This window comes from Desmodus rotundus, chromosome 2 (assembly GCF_022682495.2).
Source record: "Desmodus rotundus isolate HL8 chromosome 2, HLdesRot8A.1, whole genome shotgun sequence".
NCBI classification, from domain to species: domain Eukaryota; kingdom Metazoa; phylum Chordata; class Mammalia; order Chiroptera; family Phyllostomidae; genus Desmodus; species Desmodus rotundus.
In genome coordinates, this window is record NC_071388.1 from 43,676,447 (window position 1) to 43,701,328 (window position 24,882).

General features: G+C 43.0%; 2 protein-coding genes across 3 annotated transcripts in view; one reads left to right on the top strand and one right to left on the bottom strand.

Moving 5' to 3' along the window:
• Window positions 1-8,095, top strand: part of VPS8 (VPS8 subunit of CORVET complex) — a 259,421-nt gene extending 251,326 nt beyond the window's left edge. The window contains exon 49 of the mRNA XM_071220589.1: window positions 7,958-8,095. The gene's annotated coding sequence lies outside the window, so the exon portion shown is untranslated. The remainder of the gene's footprint in view (window positions 1-7,957) is intronic.
• The window catches only part of C2H3orf70 (chromosome 2 C3orf70 homolog), a 74,921-nt gene continuing 53,632 nt past the window's right edge, over window positions 3,594-24,882 (bottom strand). For both annotated transcript variants that reach the window (XM_053918176.2, XM_024564322.4), the window contains one exon: window positions 3,594-8,478. In XM_053918176.2, the coding sequence (XP_053774151.1) occupies window positions 7,922-8,478 (557 nt within the window). In that variant the 3' untranslated portion in view covers window positions 3,594-7,921. The remainder of the gene's footprint in view (window positions 8,479-24,882) is intronic.

Genomic DNA, 24,882 nt, shown 5'->3' on the forward strand with positions numbered 1-24,882 from the left:
TTATCCCTCACTCTAGTCTAAATGAGCCAAGGCACTTTACTGAGTATGAAAACCCCTTCTCAAACAGGGCCAGTCAACACCAGCCCGTCACTCTCCTCCAGCCCATCCGTTTCATCAGACCCGGGAATTCTGTAACTTGTCATTCGAGTCACAGCACCACTGAATGCACTATACAGCAGCTCTACGTGCAGGTCCTGCCTCCTAAGGGGAATCTCAGGGGTGGATTTGAAGGGTCTTCTCGTCTTACTTAAGGGTAGATGAGAAGCCAACTCTAAGCACTGGGCACTGGAGGTGTGCAGGCTGAAATGAACCCCAATCCCTGCCACTGTCACTGTCCCCACCCCCTCTTGTGGCACTGAGCACTAGTCTGCAGTGATAACGGGTCCCACTTCAAAACGGTTCCTTAGGGGCACAGACTGATGTGGAAACATTTCTAGACTCAGCATCAGCAGCCGTTCTGCCTGCACAGCCACAGATGGTACTGAGGGAGCAGGGGCGCCCCGTGAGGGGCAGCCAGCTCAGCTGCTTTTCTAGTCAGTCGCTCGCAGGTGGTGAGAGGAAGGACCTGAGGCCGGATCCAGCGACCCTTTGGCTACCATTTGGGGAGGGCAGGTACCTGGTCTGAATGTCTCCTCCCGTGCTACCCCTGTGGGTGGGAGGGATGATCCTCTGAAAGGAAATCAGGACCCTGACAAGAGAGGGGAGCGGATTCTGGGTGGCCAAACACAGCAGTGTCCACCACAGCTTTGTTACCTGGTAAAAATAAGTATTTGAATGGACAACATGAAAACATAGTTACTCTCAGCTCCCAGCCGAAGGCCCCCCACACCCACACATCCCACACTCTGCACTTGCCCCTCCCCCTGCCACCAGGGGCACAGAGCTGCACCCAGTTGTGCACCCCAGGCAGAACGGACTGTTGGAAGAAGCCGCAGGGTCTAGGCACAGCCCTGGCCCACGTGTGAGCCGAGGCAGGCTGTTTGCTCTTCTGAAAAATAAAAATAAAAGTGATCTGTTCCACCTATAGCAAGGTCCAAGTGACATGTGGGAAGATACTCTACAAATCAGAGTATTTCCAACCAGAGCCTACCATGGCGAGGGGGAGGAAGGGGTTTGTGGAAGAGGAAAGCCAACAGGGGCCTCATCAATGATGAATGCTTTAGTGAATAAATAATTCAGAGCTTTGGGGATCCTTTTAGAAACTGTAGGTTCCTGCGCAGCTCTGCCTGGTGAAAATGTTTTTCCAAAGGAGCCTCTCCAGAATCAGATGCCTGGGATGAGCCCAGAGATGCAGGAAGGCCTCCTGATGTGCTGTCCTCTGGCAGCCCAGGGCCAGCTCCAGGCCCTCAGGGGGTCTGAGTACCACTGAGCTGCCGGAGGGCAGCCTCAGCCATTAGAGTTCATCCCAGCGGCCCCTCCACTCTGGGGCATCCATGACCACTTCCCTGCACTGGCCTCCTCCATACCCTGACGCGCTGTGAAGCCTCCCCCAGCTACCAAAGGAAAATGGCAGTTTGACTCACCTTATTTCCACAGGTGGGTGTTTTCCTGTCTGTCTCCTACACGCCTAAGGTCAGGATTATGTTCTGCCCACTCCACAGCACAGTGCTTAATACTATTAAACAGGTATCACCACATTTTCTTTAAAATCACTTCAAGTAAACTTTTTATGAACAGAAATGTTCACAAACCATATGTATGCAGCTGGATTAATTCACAAAGTGAACAGATGTGTATAAGCAAATAGAAATGACCAGCACCCCAGAGCTCCCCTGCCCCCACCTCCAGTTAAACACTATCCTGACTTCTACTATCGCAGATAGCTTTGCCAGGGCTGGTCTCGGTCAGGGGTGGGCCTACGTGTGCAAGGGAGCCCCGGGGCCTCAGGTGTGGGGGGAGAGGGGTGAGGGAGAGGAGAGGCCTGAGGAGCAGCAGGGCAGGATTTGACTGCACAGGCTCGAGTTGAGGAAGTAACTCTGGCTGGACTTGGAATCAGTGGAACGCTGGAGCTCTGGCTCCGCTACTTACCTGCCACGTGTGACTGACTTACCTGCTTTTATAGTTGACTTAGCTCTTGGTTGCTTCAGCCACGAACTCACAGAATTATCCTGCTCTCTCTACCATAGTGTCTGTGGGCGTGGCCGGTGAGTTGGGGAAGTGCTTGGTGAGTCCCCATTCAGACAGGTGATGTTCCGCTGATCCTTGATGCCGTGTTTTCTGTCACACCTTCAATGACACTCCAGATCTTTTTCTGGGGATCAGTCATCTGGGGTTTTGCACTAGGTGCAAAGATTATTGTGGAATAAAAGTGTGTGTAGTCAGCAACTGTAAGAAGCTACAATGAAATGCCTTCTAGAACTTGGCAACACTATTATGTAGGGTTAAATTAGTAGAATGCACACAGAGTAGATGATATTAGCTGTCTGCAGAAGTCACTTTGAAAGACAAGCTGTCTTTTGTGAAGGCAGAAAGAGCTAGCCTTGAATGCGAGTCAGATGTGATTGAACACGGAAGCAGCACCGGCCTAATCAAAGCCCCGAGATACCTGCAGAAAGATGCTGTGTGTGTGTATGTGCACATGGTGGGGGAGGTCCATGTGGAGCACGGGGAAGGGGGAGAGAGCGAGAAAGCCTGTGGGCATTTCTCCAAGACTGCCTGGAGAGCAACACCCTGGGACAGCTGTGGGCCACCAGCCTGTGGGGAGGGGTTCGCTGGGTTGGGGACGGGAAAGGAACCCCTGCTGCCTTCCTCCCAGGCTCCCTGAGTAACCACCCGACTCAGCCTCCAAGTACACTGAGGGCGGGAAGGTGCTGCAGGACCACAGGGGCCAGGGGCCGAGCGCGCAGGCTCCAGAGCCAGAGTTCAGATCCTGACTTCTACTTACAATCTGGGCCACTTGGAGCAAAAATATTTCCTTCCTGACTGCTTTTCCTGGGTGTGAAATGGGGTTGCTGTGAGGATTACTCATAGAAAGCAGTACGGTAGGTGATGAGCTATAATTATTAATACTACTAACAATGATATTATTACTATGACTAATAAAAGAATTTATTTAGCAATCCCAGTGAGGTTATTCAATAAATGTCAGCCCCACAAGTTGTTCTTTCGTGGCTGTGGCTGTGCAAAAACTGACTCCCCGGTCGCCCAGCTTGCGCGACCACGGGCTGCCCGCCCGAGGACCTGTGGTTAGACCGTCTTACATGACATGTGTGAACTGAATACACAGCTCGCAGCTTTGTGTGAAAGAAATACTGTCTGTGGGAGAAAGTGTTATTTGTATAAACCTAATGCAGCCAACAAAAAGTTCTTATTACAGAGGGTCTGGGGAGTCAGCACAGCGGTGTGTTACAGACAGCAACACTTGCCTGCACTTCATGAGTTTTTGCAAAGTGTAAATGAGATAATGATGTAAACTGCTTATTTCCTGGCACAGTGTAAGCCCACATGATAAATTTTTCACATTTTACAAATGTAGTTTTGTTTTGTTTAGTTCATTGTGTTATTTAAATCAGAACCTCCCAAAAGGGGGAGATTGCAGGGAAAGAATATTCCAAACTCCAAAATAACAAATTTGTGCTGGTACAAAAGAAAAAAATCACATTTATTTTACAAGGTAGTTATTTCCCTAAAGTATTATACAGAAAGGAAAGTTGAGCTGTCTGTAGGAAAACAATATAATTTTAGGAAATTACAGAATGGTCAACATTGTGCTTAAAACTTTAAAATAGATTTTAAAAATAGCACAGTAAGTGAATATTTTAAGGTATGAACAGCCTAAAAAAGTGTGTATGAACAAAATAATATGGAAGTTCAATACTAAAACCTCTGGTGACGCTTTGCTTTCCGACCTGTTCCGAATATTAAGAGAACCGTGCCAATCCTAATGGAAAAAGGAACTCAAAGCGCTAACAGAAACATGGCCCTTTTTGAATACAGTCCACTCCCAATTATCTGTAATACTGAAAGGAACCCGTGACATTTTTAAAAGGTACATAATTCCAGAATTCATCTTGAGGAGTGCCCTCGCACTCCTGTTTGGATGTGGGGAACGCCGACCTCCCTGGAATCACAGCTCTGATAAAGTGAGGAGAACTCCTGCTTCCTGCTCCCCTCCTCCTCAAGGGCAACACACTAACCACGTATTACTTTCTAAAACGCCTAAAACACAGCTGGCCTCCTTAACTGTGGTTTACAGCTGCTCTGGAGAGGGGAATAGGAAAGAAGACTGTTAAAATTCTGCTTTCCTCATGTAAAAAGCCAAAATGTTTCAATAAAATTTTGCAAACAAGATGGAATAATCAAGAGCCAAATAACCGTATAAATAGTACTTTATCTCACGCCGTTTTTCTTGCCTAGTATTTATACTGCCACATATACCTGGTATTTTGAAAGCTTTGTAAATTATCTGGGTACATCCTATTACCCAAATAGAGAAGGAAGGAGTTGTTATGATCAGTTCCAAACGAAGTGCGATGTATCAAACAGGCCAGGAAGTGGAGGTTAAGAAATAAAACCCCACCCTCAAGACAGAATCAAATCCTAGATCAAATCCAAAGGTACTCCAGGACAGCTTCCAATTTGGTTCTGGCTTTAGTGGTCGTTTACTTTGTGTCGTATTACCATAAACTACAAGTTCTCCCATTCGAGGACAGTGACCTTTTTTTCTTCAGGATTTCCCCTCAAATTCTCTTTTCAAATCTTGAAAATTACAAGGTTAAAAAAGTATATCTATATATGATGGCAAAGCCTAATTTGTTAATGTACCAACTAACTTCAACCACAAAGCATTTTAATTCCTTTGTCATTTCTCAGAAAAGTTATGAGAATTATTTGAAACCAGAAAATTCTAAAGTAAATCTTGGTTAAATAAGAAAGCTAAATTCCACACAGCACTTATTTTCTGTCTTCTACCTAATAGCTTTATACCAACTTTCAAAAAGTAGGAATGGGGCCAGGTTTCTACAAAAGCCCAAGAAGGCAGTTTCTCCATCTACACAGCCCATGCCTCTGCTCCAAGTGAGCAGACCTCCAGGTCCAGATTATAAAGCTTTCGTCTCTCAATGCACAAGTATTAACCAAAAGGCTATTTAACATGACTGTATCCAATGAATATAATACACGTCTAAACATTTTCTAAAGTGCCTATAAATATGCTTATACAAATGAGCAATATAATATCAGGATTACAGGGAAATTCTTCTATATAATACAGAACAGAACAGGCCTAGAATTTAAGTTAAAACTACATGTTTTTATATCCTTATCAGTTGTTTTTGGAATGCAAGCATTAAAAAAACAATTCTGGTTCGATCATATATGATTTTCTAGAGAATTATTAATATCAACAGTGCTAGGACAAAAGAAATTCTTGCTTGTGCTTGTTTAGAAAAGGTTATTTTGAGATCCAGGAGCATCTAATATTTAGAATCCCGTGGAACATCTCCAATTCTATAAAATAGTAAGTAAAGCTTAGTGAGTTTTTAACTATAAAGAGATTGTGCAAATATTTAAAGTGATATCAACCACTATTAAATCCAAAAATTCCATTAAAATTGTGGCTACTCTGAATGGCAGTTCAGGAGTTTTAAAAGTCATAGATATTACTGATAAAGGGCCCAACCCCGACGCAGCCAGCTTCAGAACTGTGGCCCTGTGACCATGTATTTCCATGGCTTTAAAGACCTTGTGGTTGAGTCCAATTAGTGTAAGGGACAGGGATGTGGGCCCAGAGCAGAGAACTGGTAGGAACGGTACAGAGAGAGAGGACCCTTTGAGCGCACAATGGGGACTCCAATGAGCCTACCCACTGGGGGCGGGTGGGGGTGCAGACAGGGCCCTGATGTTGCTGTCACCACCTCAAACACACAGCGGCTGACTGCACGGCTTCTGGGCTCGCCTTCAGCTGGCCACGCAATCACTGAGGCACTGAGAACCTCAGGCAGGCTCAGCAGATGTCCCTAAGCCACCTGGGCTGGGCGGGCCAGGCTGGTGGGGAAGCCCCTGGCTGCACCCCCACCCCCACCCCCACACCCCTGCCCTCTCCTGTGCCCTCCTGTTCCTGCAGCTCTTCTCAGTACCTTATTGGTTTGACTTGTTGAGTCCTTACATTTCAGCGAGTGGGAACCTTATGCTACATTCCCACCTAGCATAGAAAGTTTTAACAGACACTGTTCTCGCAGGGATACGCATACTCTGCGTTCTAACCTATGGGTGTTCTGGGCACTTCAACCTAATAAAGTGGTCTAGCCAATCACTTGAACTACACATACAACTAGGAAAGCAGATTCTGCCTAGAGTGATTTGTGAGGGAAGCCAAGTGGAGGCTTTAGAGAAGAACACAAGAGGCCTCTTCTTATTTTTTAAAATACAAACTAACGTAGCATACAAGAGAGGGGCCGCAGTGGTCACACGGCATGAGACACGCCGCCAGAGCGCACTCGTGGAGAGTTAGTGTAGAGGAACTAGTTCTCTATCTCCGACTGCGATAGTTGGAGTTTCACTAGACCAGATGTTAAATTTCCCGGATTCTTAGCTACGTCTCATGGAGAGGAGATTTGGAGAAATGGCAGATAACCAACTCACACAAGAATACCTGGCGTAAATGGAGATGAGGAGAATTCTGAAGAGAGCTAAATAAGAAAGAATTACTCAATATTTTGCATGTGTGAGAACATGTACAACAGATCATGAGTATTACTGTAGTAAAGTGAGTATTACACAAAGTATTTTCTTCTGACTCAGCAATGAACTATTTCAACTGCTTTTGCATTTGCATAAAAAAACATGCATCATACTGAATTCTAACCCATTTCTCACCCAAGCCATTCTAAAGCTTCATACAATCAAATGAAGCAAATTCATCAAACCTATTAGATTCATTCCTAATCCCTAATCCCTAAAGGACTGCTGTGTTTAGCATTTCCAGGCTAACTAAAACTATTACTGATATTTTCTTAAGACATCAGATGTGGCTGCCTCCTAAATATAATACCTATATAACTTCTTAAAAGTTTTTTCAGATTTCAAGAACAATTAAGAAAAGCAGGGAAATGTTAGGAAACCCTCCCAAGAGACCAGCTCAAATGCTGTAACACATTCCCCAGCTACAAGCCAAGTACATCTCTCCTTCCCCTGGGTTCCCAGGGCACTCTGGGTAATGTTACCTGCATGTGTTATCTCCACTATTGCTCTAGGGTTCCCTTCATGTGGGGAGCCAGGTCTTATTCATTCTGTTTCCCCAGAGCACACTGCAGGGAGTAGGTGGCTCAGCTAAAGCTGGATTGAGCATGAAATTGAAGATGTCATCTCTTTGTAAATGAAGGTCTAGCACAGTCCAGGTCATGGCGGGTTGTTCAGACACTGGCCATAAGTAGCGACCCAGCTGGACCCCATTACCCTCCTAGAAGCCAGGCAACTGGCCCCAACCCAAGCAGACGGTGGGGAGAAGGGGAAGGGACAGAATGGCATCTACCAGGGCACAGGCTGCTCCCCTCACGGAAGCCAATTCCCACATGGGGCTGGCAGGGCTGGAGGGGTGCCTGTCAGCATGCCAGAAGGAATGCCAAGGCTTTTCTGTGAAGAACTGGGCATTTAGAAAGTACTGTCTCCTTCACTCAGGTGGCTCCTCAACTTGGTCCATTATAGTCTGTGATCATCACTTCATCGCTTACAAAGTTCCCAGTGAAATTAAGGCTGGGTCACAATTCATGACACCAGATGCTACATAGAAAATAAGTCAAGTTATAAAAGAAAACTAATATCATAGTTTAACGCTAATTTAAGGGAGAAGCTAATCAGCCAACCACTGAATTGCTATGGTTGTTAGGGTTAGAAAATACCAACTGCACTGGAAAAATGATCCAGCCAACAAAAGTACAAAAGCTCAGCTTGGACCAGAGGGCGCGACCTCCTGTCCCTACTCTCACACGGTGGTTTCTATGGTTTCAATCACCTCCAGGTCGGACTGCGATGGAGATAGAAGGGTGCACTCGTCTGGTTCCCAGCTGCTCTCCGGACTGTAATCTTCCTCTGAGCTCAGTTCTGCTCCCTCTTCTGTGTCCTCGTCACATGATTCCACATAGTGAGCCCCGATGGCATTGATCCCAGAGTCCTCAGAACTTGAGGGAGAAGAGCAGTGATCTATTTTTGGTGTATTGCTCTCTTTCGAAATTAAGGCATCGTGTGCAGAGACCTCCTGAGGGCTCATTTTGTGGGACTGTGGTGCCGGCTGCTTCTGCACGTAACACATCTTCCCATTAATGCATTTAACCTGATAGTTGTCAATAAAGAGGTCTGAGATCATACAGTACCTTGGTGAATCAGGAGGGAGCGGAGGCTGGAAGACAGATGCAAACTTCAGAAAGTGTTCAGTGAGAGAGACTGAGATCTGAATGGTGTTTGTGGGCTCCTGAGGCTCTGCAGGAATCTCAGTGCTCGGAAGCTGCTCCACGGGGGTCATGGGCTGGTACACGTATTTGCCTGTGAGGAGCACAAAACAGGCAGTCGAGATCTAAGATTGTTACATGAATAACAGTAGCGTGGCCACAATGGTTTCTCTCCAAGAAACATCTCAAAAGAAACCAGTAATAGAATCATTCCACGTTGTTTAATCAACTAAAAATAGAGCATGGTACATAGCATCATGGTATTTCCATTTAAAACACTCAACACACTTCACAGTCTCAGTTTATATGCGAGACTTTCTAATGCTTCTGAAGTAGGTGGGTGGGTACTATGATCTTTACTTAATGCCCAACTTTAAATAACTTATCCCTCATACTATAGTAAAAACACAAGTTTAAAACAGTATCATATGTGATAAAATTATTTTCATTTTTATCTTTAATAATTATGTTAATACATACATTTACCAACTGGAAGAATATATACCAATTTATTTTCAGAATTATAGAAGACTTTGACTTTAGGTTTCTATGTTTTAATCAGAATATACATACACACATGTAAAAGTGATGGCCCATAGGATTGCGCTGGCCACTCCCAGTGGCTGGGGTAAGGTGTAGGGGGTGAAATAATCTCTTGCAAGACAAGCTCGTCAGTGTCCTAAGTAGGTGATGTTCTCCCTGACACCCACTCCACTGGCACTAAGCTACCTAAGGCAGAAGCAAAGGAAAGAGGCAGGCGCAGGGAGTAGGTAACCTGCTGGATGTTTCTAGGAAACCAAGAAGCTTATCTCTGAGCCTTCCCCTCTGCTCTGAACCCTCAGTGATTCTCATAGTTCACGTGAAAGTGAAACCTAAATGGATCTGTTCCTGATGGGTCTTTTTCCTTCCCTCTGATTTCCTTCAACATTTAGTAAAGCCTCCCATGTAAAAGGGCTAAGGAAACAGAGATAGAGATGAAAATTACTCAGGTTATGAGTCTAAAATGATTTCAAAATACAAATCTGGAAGAAAATAAAACAAAAACTCACAGGCAGTAGCCACAATTACGGGCATCGCCTTGGGATTTTCCTACTGCAGTTGATTGACCAATCCATCCACACATATCCGAGATGGGGTTTTTAAACCTCAGCACCACCAGCATCTGGACCAGGTAACTCTGGTGTCCAGGAGCTGTCCTATGCACTATAGCATGTGTACCACATCCTTGGCCTCTCCCCCCGAGATACCACTAGACACTAGATACCTCCTCCTCAGGCTCGATGATCAAAACATCTCCAGACATTGTCACATACCCCCGGGAACCCAAATCACCCTGGTCGAGAACCACGAATTTATGACATCCTCACGATGCAGGTAAATCACTCACTATGTATGACACCTGCTCCTTCTGTTGTTTTATTTCTTGGTCAGACTGAAAATTCTAGGATAGGAATCTCATGTAGAATGCAAACTACCTTAGACTGTTTAAACAAGTTAATTTGCAGAACAGCAATTTCAAATCAGAAATGTGAGCAGCAAACTAAGCCACAAACAGTGCAATATCGGTAATAGATCAATCAAGCCTGCATGTATTTTTACATGTTTCTTAACTTCTGTTAAAAAAAAAAAGTAGGCTTAGATGCCACAATTTTTTTTTGCAACTAAATTACCTTAAAATATATTCAGCTTCATTCTGCAGTAACACATGGAAAAGGTACACTGAAAATGAAGCCTTTGGGGTCCCAGGTCGCTTCCCAGCCTGGACATACATCATGCAATCCCTATGGGCTGACAAAAATGCGTATGAGAAGAACCTGTCACACCTGCCTAGGAAACTATGTTTCAAACATACCAGGTATCTTCATGTCTCTGTTACCTATAAAACAGGGTACTAGTTACTCCTTGTCAGGCAAAGATCTAACAGTTTGGCATGGTAGGCCCTCTGCCTCCAAGTGTTGCCAACGGGCTTATCAGCTGACGGGATAAAAGGTAGACCCTGCAGTCCTCCAGCCCCAGGATCTGAGAAGGATGTGTGCAGGCAGAGGACAGAGAAGGGACTTGGAGAACTTGGCGGACTACTCCCTTTTGTCCAGAGAGTAGTGAACGAAACACCTGGAATGAAGGGTTGGTCTTTTCTGTTCATGACGAGTATTAGAATGGTGGTTTTTGAGTACAGGAGGCTGTGGATGGCAGGCACTCCAGAAACACTTGTTGCAGAATGCTAATTAAGTTCATTCCAGTCCAAGGGGCCTCTGGTTGAGTTACCTACTGGTCACAGCTACAGGAGGTTCCTGGCAACTGATCCTCAGACCCAGAGGGGTCAGGGTTTTATTTAGTCCAAACATGGAAGCAATCTAGAAACCTGACTTTGGGGTGTCTCTAACCACCCTCACCTAGTCTCACTGAACCCCCATCTCCTTTGTGCTACTCCATAATTAATTTGTTTGCTTTTTCTTTTCTTGATTCTTCTACCTCTTTCTTTCTCTAATCTGCTTTCCTCCAAAGCTCTATTTTTCTTCCTTGAAGCGCAGTAAAAAAGGGAAGTGCAGCTGGGAGAGAAAAATGAGTGCTGCGCCCCAGACCCCATCTCCATCCACAAGCCACACCCAATGAAGGTGCCCACTCAGAGCAGGGGAGGCCCGTCATCTGGCGATATGGGACACAAACTTGAGGAAGGAAAAGAAGGGAAAAAATAGTAAAGATGGCCAGATGAGAAACAAAGGTTAGTAAACATATTTCAAATATTATCATAATACTATATTGTGTGATTTGCTTATAAACACCTAAATAATAAAATGAAACAAGTCCTATCAAGGATTTGGTTTTGTGAAGAGTTCAGAGGGGTTAGTATATTGTCCTAATCCCCCATCCCTTCCACACTCTGTTCACAATGACAGCCCTGAAGCATCACGAGATCCTGAATTAGCAGAGAGATTACATCCACTCTACTGTATTTACTAAGGGAGTAGAATGAACTAATGCACTTCTGCAATAGCAAGGGTTGAAATAAAGGGGTTTCTGATCACTTCACCAGGAAATTCAGGAATTGCTATACTCTAGTCTCTAAACAATCTTAACTGAGGACTTACTACATTATTTAAAGAAACAAGTATATGAGAACTTTTAAAACTTAAATCTCTAAATGGAAAAGATACTCAGGGAGTCAGAGCTTAGAGAAGAGCAAGGCAGAGGGAGAGTAAAAGGAGGATCTAGACATAAAATGGCCCATCAAGTCCACTGCTGGGAGTAAGTCCAAAAGAATGGAAAACAGGGCCCCGAAGAGACCGCTGTACACCATGTCCACAGCAGCATTACTCACAAAAGCCAAAAGGTGGAAGCAACCCAAGTGTCCATGACGAATGGATAAACAAGATATGGGATGTACACAAAATGAAATGTTTCTCAGCCTTAAATGTAGTAAGGAGATCCGTACTACAATACTGATTAACCCTAAGGACATAATGCTAAGTGAAAAAAAGCCAGTCTCAAAAAGAAAAATGCTATATGATTCCACCTATATGAGGCACCTAGAATAGTCGAATTCACAGAGACACAGTGGAATGGTGTTTGCCAGGGGCGGGGGGTCAGAGGCAGTGGGGAGCTGTCGACTGACAGGCACAGAGTTTTCAGTGCTCCAGGTTGAAAGAGTTCTGGCGATGGGTGGTGGTGGTGGTGGTGGTGGTGGTGGTGGCGGCACAAAAGTATGAATGAAGTTAATACTGTTGAACTGCACACTGAAAAATGGTTATGATAGTAAACTTTATGTTTTGAGTATTTTACCACAATTTTTTAAATTAAAAAATTTAGTTAATGTCCTGGCCAGGTGGCTCAGATGGTTGGAGTGTCGTCCTGTACACCAAAAGGTTGTGGGTTTGACCCCCGGTCAGGGCACATGTGGGAGGCAACCAATGGATGTTTCTCTCTCACGCTGATGTTCTTCTCTCTCCTGCTCCCTTCCCCTGTCTCTAAAATCAATAAACGCATCCTTGGGTGAGGATGAAAAAATTATTACAATTCACTGTATTAAGACTGAAGGAAAACTCCATATGACCCAGAATATACAGGGTGAGGCAAAAGAAGGTTTACAGTTGTGAGTATACAGAACAGACTTTATTCTTGTATTATTATTTATTAAGTATTGTATTATCACCCATATGAACAACTGTAAACCTCCTTTTGCCCCACCCTGTATAAAGAATTCTACAAGAACCAGAAGGTCACCAGTTCGATTCCCAGTGAAGGCACATGCCTGGGTTGTGGGCCTGATGCCCAGCTGGGGGCGTGTGAGAGGCAATCTATAGATGTTTCTCTCCCTCTCTTTCTCTCTCCCTCTCCCTAAAAATAAATAAATAAATAATAATTTTTTTCAAAGCTCATAGATTCAGAGAACAGTTTGGTGGCTGCCAGAGGCAGAGGGTGGGGGATGGACAGAATGAGTGAAGGGAGTCAAAAGGTGCTAACTTCCAGTCATAAAATAAATAAGTAACGGAATGTAAAGTACAGCATGGTGACTACAATTAATATTGTTTGCATATTTTAAAACTGCTGAGAGAGTAAATCTTAAAAGTTCTCATCACGAGAAAAATCTGTAACTATGCATGGAGACAAATGTTGACTAGACTTACTATGGTCACAATTTCGCAATACACACAAACATCAGATCAATATGTTGCACACCTGAAACTAATATAATGTTGTATATCAATTATACCTCAATAAAAAAACTGCATGTGAATTTATTTTTTCAAAGTAAAATATATAATTTAAAACACTGAGGAAAAAACCCCATGGAGGTGATTTGCACCGTTTTCAGAGCACTTTTCAGAAGGTACGAACTACTGATACAGCTCATTACAGATGATGTTAACTTTGAAAACTTGTTTAATGTGGTATTTCCACTGTAAAGTTAGTATTTTTCTCTTTGAAATTATTAAGTATATTATGGAGATATTTTAAAACTATGCAAATATCCTGCTTCTCATCATACTTCCACCTACTAATTTTAGCATGCAAAGGTGGGTATGGTCCGCAATCATCTTTGCTCTGGTGTTTGCCAAACAGTGGTATTTTTACTTCCCTTATTCCTTCCATATTTATTAATTAGAATTCTAGGTAAGCAAGAACTATTCCTTCTCCTTCATTTATTTATTCAAATATTTATTTATATAAACATTGACCCAGATATTCATCCTATTCTATAATTTGTAATCCACTACTATCATTACTTTTGTTGCTCAAATTGTGCCAGATTTTTTAGCTCTTAGGAGCTCCTTCAAGTTAGCACATGTGTGCCTTCAACATTACCCATCCTTTTTTTTCTTTTTTTTAAGACTTCCTTCCTGGCTTATCTTGCGCTTTTCCCTCACTCCAGTCCAGGAGTCTGCCATTTCTTCAAAGATCCCCAGTTCCTTTTCTTTCTTTCTTTTTTTTAGGATGGCTATTATTATGTTTTACTGTTGTTCAAGTAGAGTTGTCTCCATCTTCCCGCCACCACTCTGCCCCACCCCACCCACTGCCACCTCCCACCCTCAATCCTTCCCCACTTTGGCTTTGTCCATGGGTCCTTCACACATGTTCCCTAGTTTCTTTTCTTAAGAGCTTACACATATTCTTAAGCTTGTTCTCTGAATACTCCTGTCAAGTAGAATCTTAATTTGCTAATGAGTCACTCAATCACAAAACTGATCCATAGGAAAATGAAGACAGTCTCATTACAGTACCTAACATCCACTTAAAAGAATAATACATTTAAAATAAACTTTATAAACCCATTAATTTATCTGGAATTTTTTTCAAAGGAGCTGAAACCACTTTCTCAATAATGAAACAGATTATACAACACTGACTAAGATGAGATATAAGTGAAAAATAAGTATCATGCATCTCCTTTCTTTTCAAGATACCTGGCTCAACACTTTCAGCTGTTTCTCAACTAAAGACCAATCAAAACTACTAAATAACTAACTTCCACTATTCTTTTAAAGTCCTGGTCCATGATTTTTCTGATTGTCCTCCCCTTTTGGTGTTTCACAACGCCTTGTGAGACACTAAAAAAGGTTTATGTTCTCATCCTAGTTCTTTGGTTAAAAAAAAAAAAAAAGGAACAGAAGAGTTCATTACTTTCTCCACATGATTTAACAAGATAGGAGTCAGTTCTAGGACCCAGGCCCTGTGATGGCCAAGGTTCTTTCTTCACGAGGGTACTCACTCGTCAATTAATAAGGTTTAGATAATGTTCTTAATTTACACTGACATTCTCCATCATTAACTTCAGTTAATATTCCAATTTATAACATAGTGTAAATACACAGCAGATACATTTCCTTGAAGGAGTTTCTTTTGCTTGCAGAGCACAAAGAGAAGAGAAAAAGAACCCAAACAAAGGTAGAGAATAACTCAGACTCCCAGTTAAGTCATTGTATGCAGTTGCTAAACTATTTATTTTTAGAATCAGTTGTGCATTTTGATTCTTAAGAAAGATCCTTTGAGGAGAAATGAGCTTTTTGCTTTTCCAGACGGCTTTATGACTGCTGACTGTGTGACCCTGTGACACATGAAACGCCTCGCTCCAAGCAAACTGTGATTAGAAAGGTAAAACCACAGGAAATAAAACTGGGCGGCCGGAGGGAAATGCATCCACAGTTCAGTTCACTGATTTTATGAATCACAATTATGTTTATTTTATTCCCAAGGGCCTTGATTGTTAGTTATGTTAAATATTCTTATTCAGCTGTTTCTGCAGTGTGCTTTATTTACTAAGTTCAATAGCAGATCACAGCTAAAAGCAAAAGAACATACATTTATTATAACCAGTATTTTATGTGGCCTTATCTTCCACCTGCCTCATTGGCAGGCAATACACCAGTATTTTTGTACTTTGATCTACGAGAACATTAAAGTTCATATATTGCCCAATATGTTGAAGTCCCCAATCAGAAATGTGCGCAAGACCCCAGAATTGTCATTTTTCAAATTGTATAATCTCTTTAGTGCAATGGAACATATTAATGTAAGGCAAAACCCTGATGGGACAGAAAATCAGAAGCCTGGTTTATTTACTCACTTACAAACAAATGTTTATTGAATGTCTGCCGTGTTTATGCTGCCAAATCAGATGTACTGGGAAATAAAAGGAAGCGCAACATGCAGTCATGTTTCAAGGAGCTTCCAGTCAAATCGGGGGTAGAAGATACAAATAAAGTAGAATTAAACAAGAGTTGAGTGAAACTGTAAGAATATATACACAGGGGCATTCACCAAGCAATTAAACAGGACTCCAGGCTTGGCTGGAAGACAAGGGCCTGTGGAGCAGCAAGCAGAACCACCGCCAACCAGTTTCAGAGCAGGAATGCGTCAGTTCGGCCTTTGGGGCTCCAGGAATCAACCAGGGAGCAAACAGAGGAGGACAGAACTTGACAGGGAGATGAAGCCTGGATGGGGCTTAGAATGCAAGGCCAATGTGGTCATGCTTTAGTAGCAATGGAGAACCACTGAAGATTCCTGACGAGGCAAGTGATAATAAAAGAAGGACTTTAGAGGATTTAGTCTGGGAAAGATGTGTGGATGGACTGGAAAGAGGAGAAATGGGGATTAAGAAGAGGCTATTATGGATTTTTTAGCATATTCTGATCTAAAGTCACATGGCTGGGTGGGGAAGAAACAAGGAGATGCTTCTAAGGAAGTTGGCAGATCCTGAGGGTGAAGGGTGAGGAGAAGGGAGTCAAATGCACCTGGATTTGAATCCCAACTCTGCTGTTTATTAGCTGTTTGACCTTTATCAACTGTTAATGTTCCTATGTTTTCCATTTCCTCCATGCTACAGTGGTTAGTGATACCTACTTTTTAAAGCATTAATTCAGTGTCTGGTACACTGTAAATGTTCTATTATTGGTGTTACCTGTACAAGGTAGGAGCTGCCTGGAGGTCTCCACGCCACTCTGGAGGCTTCCCAGGTTACCACTGGCCAGCCCGCCAAGCCAATGACTTCGAGTGCTCAGTTGGAATGCCCTGAATGCACCCAGCTTTCTGATTCGGCACAGCCCATAAACTTCTCTCCGACCACAGTTCTCTGCCCTACCCCACCAAATCCTACAATCTTCTTTCATCTCTTTTCAAACCAACATTTACTGAGTCTCAATTATCTTCCATACACTGAGCTAGGGAAATGGGGTTTAAATAGCAAGCAGACCACATCTGTGCCCTTATGGAGCTTACACTCTGGGAGGGTACACACAAGACAAGGCAAAAGTAGGCTTAGAGTTGTATGTGAGACACAGAATTTATTGTATTATTATTTATTAATCATTGTACTACTTTCCAGATGAACTGTAAACCTACTTTTGCCCCATCCTGTATATTTGAACAAATAATCACACAGAAAATGTATAATTAGAAACCATAAAAACAATAGGCAAAAAGTGACAGGAAGGAAAAGCAAAATCAATGAGTGCAAGTTACCCGTGGAATGTCTGATCTGGACGGGGTGACGGGGTGGAGCGGGGAAGGGGGCGTCAGGAACGACACCCCTGGGAAAGCGATGGTGTGTGGTACGTGCTGCCTCAGGACTGAGTGGGGGTCAACCAGGCAAAGAAGGGGGAGAGCCAGAGCAGCTACAGCACAACGAGCGAGAGGGAGAACAGGAGGAGAGGAGTTAGTGGGGGCCGTGTCCCAGCTGCCATGACGAGGATGAGGGATTTCATCTCACACAACAGAAAGACACTGCACAGTTTTAAGGGGAGGGTGACAGGACTAGCTTACTAGTCCTGCTTACTTCCACTTCTGTCCATTCCTCTCTCAGTGTGGGCACAGATAAGCTAACCTAAACACCAATCTGACTTCAACAATGAAGCTAGCACCCCCTTTCCCGTTTCACACTCACATCTGGACTGAAGTCAAAGAGGCAGGAGAGGGAACGGAGGCAGCGGCAGGAAGTACCACTCTGAGCATCTGTACCAGGCAGGAGCCCTTTACCAGCAGACGTCTATGATCCTCACTACCCGGGCCACATTTGGGCAACCTGAAGTATGGCAGCTGGTACATAAAAATAGCATTTCTGAAAGTGCCGTAAGCCGACGATAGAAAAGGTGTTCGCCACAGTTGCCAATTTACAGCAGCCAGTCTAAAGAGAGGTACAGTGAAGGCTCTATACTTTTTCAAACCATGAGCCCTACCCGAAGCCAAATCTTCTGGTTCAAGGGAAAGATCTGTGCAACAACTTTTAGGTATTTTAACAATTAACTACCAGTGAACAACTAGGGGGACAGAGAAGAACTACAGTTCTTCCTTTTACAGTCCAGTCTGGGCCACACAAACATCATAAACACCACAAGAGGAACGATAAATATTAAGCTGTGAGGCGCACACTGTATATACTATAAGAGGTCAGAGGAAAAGAGGGCTAGAAAGGCTTTCTCAGAAAAGGCTCCACAGGAACATGGAATGCAAACTGAAAAAGAGCTAGGATTTGGGCAAAAGAAAGTAAAGTGGCAGGCCTTGAGCAAGCATCCAGAGGTGGGTGAAGCATGAGATGTCTCGGGGGGCAGCGGGGTGACCGGCCTGACTGCAGCAGAGCGTTCCCCTGTGACCGAGGCCAGTCTCATCACCAGGATAATCTGGAAAGAGAGCAGCACCCCCCTCACCTTGGGAGCCAGGACACGGTAAGAGCCACACTGCTGAGTGCACCAGCACAATGGGACTCCTCGGATTTGCAGACCCAGACAACTCCACCTGGGAAAGAGCCAGAGTTTGGAAACCTCCTGATAAGTAAGTCCAGCTAAAACAGGCAATAGTAAAAACAGAGTGGGGGAAAAGGCGGAGAATGACAACTCTCAGGCGTGCCATTCATTTTAAGTGGCCAAAAACGGGTTTCATGAATGAATATACCTACCTCTTAACACTCAATCTGGAAAGTCCTACTTATCCACCAGGAGCTTTTCTGCAGAGCTGGTTTTAATGCAGCGACTGGTTAGGAAGGGTTCGGCTGAGGGCATCCTCGCCTGAGGACAGGTCACCGAGGGTGTGCAGAAGCACGCACGTCACGTGTTGAGAACGAAGAAGATGGCTGCTGTCAGAGCAGAGACTCAGCCGGCGCTTGCCAAGTGTCTGCACTCTGCAGCGCAGGGACACCCTGAGAGAGGAGCCTGATGGAAGGACAGAGACCCATGGGACAGTGGCTGGTCATGGATCATTACAAGGAGAGAATGCTGTGTAAGTACCACAGGTTTTCATCTAAAGATGGGTGATGATGATGATGATAGTCATTACCTCTGATTTCTTTATAAGCCTTGACCTCACCTTACGGGCACTTTATGAGACCATCTCAAGCCTCCTGCCTTTCTCTGCAGAAACCAATATTGCATGGGCTGAGTTACGAGACTTGGACAACAGATTTTTAGAAGTACAGCTAGAAAAAAACTGAGAATAAAGAAGGTCCCTATGGGAGGCAGCACACGTGAAAACTAGAACGAGAAAACTCGAGAAAAAGACACGAGAAAAGTCAGGCAGTTTTCTGCCATTCCGCTCGCACACAGCCGTAGGGCTGTGCAGACCCCAGCTAAGTCATCAGCAGCAGCCATTAAGTCGATGCACAGGTACTCCTGACAGACTAAAGCTGAGGAAACAGTGGAAGACGCCTGTCACCTCTGTCTGTTGATCTGGGGATGAAACGTTCAGGAACTCCCAAGGAAAGGACGCTAACCGGTCAACCTGATCTGAACAAAATAAGATCTTAAGAGCATCTGAAGAGGGACTCAGTCAATGTGTACTGAATTTTTAAAAATGTATCTTTTTTTAAAGTTACTTTGTGCAGGCAACCATGCCTGTTCACGAAGCTCATTTTCAAGTTCATAGAAACCAATATGGCATTATGAAACTTTTTAATTAATCAGTCAAAACATCATAAAACATTCTAAATATCAATGAGATGTGATTTAATCTCAAATTATTTTTATATATAAGAATTTATATTTCCCAATATAATAAAAGAAAATATATTCATCATGTTTCTTTTTCTTTAATCAGTTGTAATAATTGCCTCTCATTTCTCTTAGACCTGTGGGTGGGCCAGCCAATTTCAGAATCAGTGCCACTGGGGAAATCCAACACGTTAGGGGTAAGAAGTAACAAATTTAGCATTGACAGTTAAATAGCATCTCAACTATCCATTTAACTACTCCTGAATGGGGACAAGGAGGTTCAGATGATGGGGCTCTGTGCTTGTACTACCTCTTTGTCACAATTATGGGGTTTAAAATATATGGAAGGAGTCAATTGGCAATTGACATTAAACAGTAAAGAGAAAAAGGGGATCCAGAATACAATGAAACTATAAATGTGCTAGTTATCTATTCATTGCCTCTCAATTCCCATTTTCCCCTGCAATGTATGTCCTGCCATAGCAGACAGAGTTCCTGTAAGCACGTTTCCTCTACAGTGAACAGGAAGCTAGGTTTTCTCAGTACAGGACGCTGGAGGGACACTGCAGGGGAAAGGCTTTTCCTGCAGTTAGGAGCCCATGAGAGGGGTAAAGCGGTGTGAACGGCCATCAGAGCTCTGCCCCAACCGTGCATCCAGAACATGTGATTCCTTGGCCCGGCCTGGTGATAACTGTTCCACAGCCCTCTCTACATGGAAACCAGCCTTCTGAGGGTCTCCACCTGCATCCTGCCCTCCTGCTCACCAAGCCTCTGCCCTCCTGGACACCCACACCCTTAACTGCTGACTGCCCGTGCCTCTCCTGCACTCCAGCAGCTGCTTCTTGTTTCTCAAGAAACTACCGGGCAAAGCAGAAAACTTCTCTGCTATCCTGTGAGCTGAACTACTCTTTCTCCAACAAGATCTGAGCCCCAGCCTTGGAGAGGAGACCTCCTTCCACCTTTGTCCTTCCTGGGTATTCTCCTTTAGCCCTGGGGAATGACATAGACTTTTCCTTATATTTTATAGTCTCTTATTTTATAGAATTTAACAGCTATTTACATTAAACATCCTCTCTGTGTAACCCACTGTGATTTCCATCACCTGGAGGGACTCACATTGATTCAATAGCCAAGGTTAAGGTATGGGATGTCCTGTGGGTATTACTTTCCTGATTAGTCTACAAAATATAAGCATTATATTAAGAAATTAAGTAGTTTATATATTTGGAACCTAGACTAATAGATATTAAATGTTATTTACTAAAATATTAATACTTTCTTTAGATGTTTAAAATTGGATGAACTGATAAAGAATTAAATTTAATATTAATAGGAGAGGATTTTATTTAAAGATTTTATTTATTTATTTATTTATTTTTAGAGAGAGGGGAAGGGAGGGAGAAAGAGAGGGAGCGAAACATTGATGTGTGAGAGATACATCCCTTGGTTGCCTCCTGCACGCCTCCAACTGAGGACCTGGCCTGCAACCCAGGCATGCGCCCTGACTGGGAATCAAACCGGCGACACTTCAATTCACAGGCCAGCACTCAATCCACTGGAGCCACACCAGACAGGGCAGGAGAGGATTTTAGAACCTATTCTAAAACCTATTTTTAAAAAAGAACATGTCTTTGCTACTTGGATACTTCTATGTCAATAATTAATGTCAAATAACTAAGAAAAACAGAGAGAGCTTACTGAATACCTTTGAATACTCTCCAAAAGACTGATATATAAAACTACTGAACTAAAAGTGCTTTCCCTGAAAAAACAAGCAGGAAAAAAAAATCAGAACCAGCCTTCGTAACAGACCAACACATGTTAATCTTAATTCCATGGTGAAAAAATTCAGCGGGTAGGTTGTGAGTAACATGCAGCAGTAGCTTTATGAATGACAGCAGAGCATCAGGGCTGGCCAAGTATAACACAGCTCTTGTCCCTCGAGCCTGGGATACAACTGCCTGGGAAGGCAACAATGCAGAGGGGTAAGGAGAAAGAACCCATGCCTGTAAAGCAAGTGAAACAGAAAAGGCAATCGACCATTCCAGAAAAGAAATCCCGATTACATGTGAAGTTCTAGAAAAAATAGGGAGCAGCATGTAGGAGCAACATGTAAAATAAAACCTAAGACATTCAGCATGGTGATGGGGACTGTAGGAGCTTTCTACCTGTTTGGCTACACTGGTAATTTATGACTACAGCAAATGCCCGTATGGTTTTAGCCTACTGGTTTATGAATGAGATTTGGTAAAATGATAATGCTGATTTTCAAATGAGATTTCTATAGGCTTGATATGTTTGGGTTTTTGAAATTATCACTTGAAAATCTAAAGGAGAAAAGGTACCACCAGCACAAGAATGACCCCTGCAGAGAAACAAAGCCACAGGCCTTCAGGGGACAGGCTGTGCTAAAAAGCACTCCCAGGAACGCCAGCCCCACAGCAGGACGAAGCACATGCAGGTGCAGTTGCTCTGGTGTGTCTGGCCTAATCTAAGCAAACAAACCATCCTGGGAATTGTCTAACTGTGCGGATGGCTGCCTCGGAGAGATCCCCAGCTGTTCCTGCAAGAGGCATAAAAATTGTGGAATTTTTTAAGAATGTTGCTAATAAAGGGCCAAATAGGATTTCAGTGAATCCTTTGCACACTATGAACCTAAAATGTCAAGTGACATCTCCTGATGGTTTCAAACAAAAAGATTAATGATGCTTTTATTGTTTCTTTCTGGTATACAAGATGGCCACATTCTATTTGAAATAAATATCTTTTAGAGTTCATTGATCAGCTAGTAATTCAGAAAATCTATAGTTTTCCCATAAAAACCTCAAAGAATTATAAAATGATGAGAAGGCAGAAAGCATTTTCAGTTACAGTAAACATTTTATGAACCCACAGAGGAAAAAAAAAGATGTATTCATTTATTATACTGCCTAAGGAACTAATTTCGAAACTATTCATTCTTTTCTTGGTGTATGTAATGCTTAATTTTATGTCTCAACTTAGAGGGTACTTTTGGATGAAACTAACATTTAAATTGGTAAAGTACACTGTCCTCCATAATGTTGGTGGGTCTCATCCAATCAGCAGAAGGCTTGATATAGAACAAGAAGACCAGCCTCTCTGAACAGGAGGGAATGCTCCAGTAGACTGACTTTGGACTCCATCTATACCATTGGCTCCCCTGGGCCTCCAGTCTGCCAGCCCATACTACAAATTTTGGACTTGCCAGTCTCCACAGTTGTGTGAGCCAATTGCTTATAATAAACCTCTTTCTATATATACACACATCCTATTGGTTCTGTTTCTCTGCAGAATCCTCACTAATACAGTAGGACTCATTTTACCTACAACGGTAATAAGATATTGCCATGGCAATATACTCATATGTGCTCCACTTTAACTTCCATTCAAAATAGTTCATAAATATAAACGTGACACATAAGGGGAAGGGGCAAGCCAAGGAACATGAATAGAGGGCTCATGGGCATGAAAATGGGGGGGATTGGCTGTAGGAGTGGGGGAGACAGAGCAGGGGAGAGCAACAGGGGAAAATGTGGGACAACTGTAACTGAACAACAATAAAAAACTATAAAATATCTGTAAGAAAACAAGAGAAAATCTTTATGACATTGGGTTATCGAAAGCTCTTAGATGATACCTAAAGCATGATTAAAAAGAACAAATAGATAAATTGGCCTTCATCAAAATTAAAAATTTCTGCTCTGCAAAAATACTGTTAGGAAAATGAAAAGACAAGCTACAGGTTTGGAGAAAGTATCTGCAAATCATATACGATGAAGTACTACTATCCAGAATATATAAAGAACTCTCCAAACTCAATATATAAGAAAAGCAAGCCAATTAAAAATGGTCAAATGACTGGAAAAGACACTTCATTGAAGAAGATACACAGCTAGCAAATCAGAACATGAAAACATGCTCAACATCATTAGTCACTATAGAAATGCAAATTAAAAGCACAATGAGATATTACTACACACGTACTAATTAGAATGACTCAAATTAAAAAGACTAACCATACCAAGTGCTAGCAAGGATGCGAAGGAATTAAAACACTCACACACTGCTTGAGGGAATGTAAAATGGTACAACCACTTGGGGAAATAGCTTGATAGTTTTTTTTAAAAAACACACAACTACCACATGATCCAGATATTCTAATCCCAGGCATTCATTTACCCCACAATAAAGCAGGCACATATCCATACAAACACGGGTACATGAGTGCTCATTGCAGCTGTATTTTCAAGAGCCAAAAACTGGCAATAACACGATGTCCATCAACAGGTGAACACACATAAACACACTGGTAGACCCATACAAGGTTAATAGAAACCAATAATAAAAATTAACTGCCCACTAATAAAAACCAATGGATTATTGATATATGCAAAACATGGATGAACCTCAAAATAATTAAGTTGAATAAAAGAAACTAGGCAAAAGAAGTACATACTGTGTCATTCAAGTCTCATAAGACTCCAGAACAGCTATCAGCAAGCTTTTTCTGTGGAAGGTCAGATAATAAATATCTTAGGCTTTGTGAGCCATAGGTTTCTGTCACAAACACTAACCTCTGCCGTGACAACACAAAAGCAGCCACTGATACATAAATGATGGAGTACTTTTGTGCTCTAGTAAAACTTAATTTACAAAATGGCAGCCAGCCAGATTTAGGTCACAGACCATGGTTTGCCAAACCCTTCTCTAGAAATTTTAAATTAATCAATAGTGACAGAAAGCAGGCTGGTGGTTGCAGATGGGGGTGGAGAAGAAAGAGAGGGGCACAAGGAGGTTGGAAAGTAGAAACTGCAAAGGACACAAGACTTTTGGGAGTGATGGATATGTTCATTATGTTGGCTGTGTTACAGTTTCAGGTAAATACATGTTACTGAACAAAAAACGTGTGTTCAACTGCTTGTCACCACAAAAACCAAACTTGTGAGACAGATTCTGGTGTAAAGGAAAGAGATTTTATTCAGGTGCTGCATGATCTGAGAGAATGGCAGACTCCCATCTCAAAGCCCATCTCCTCAGCAAAACCATGTGAAAAGCCAGCGTCCAGAGTTCCTGCTCCATGGTAAAGTACCATCCTTTGGAGCCTGCAGGCAGCTGCTAGGAGGTCCTCCAGGTAACTTAGCCTGTTCCCGACTGCCATGTTTCAGGCCCCCTCCTAGAGCCTGTGTGTGCAGGCCATACAGCCATGGGCCGTGCAGCCGCTAGAGAGGAGGAACGAATGCACCAGCAAATGCATCCCCAGATCAGCAAGGGAGTGAGAGAGGCTCCCTCCTGGAGGCCATGGGTTTGTTTTTAAGGATTTATACAGATTGAAGGGACTTAGATGTCATCTAATCTAATGTTCCTATTTTACAGATGAAGAAACAAAGGTCCAGAAAGGTAAAAGATCAATACCCACCTTTCTTGACACCACAAAGAAGTCTCATGAAATCTGTACTAGTTTACTGTGGCTGCCATAACTATCAAAAAACAGGAATGTATTATTTCATAGTTCTGTAGGCCCCAAGTCCAAAATCAAGGTGTCAACAGGGCATCCTCCCTCCAGA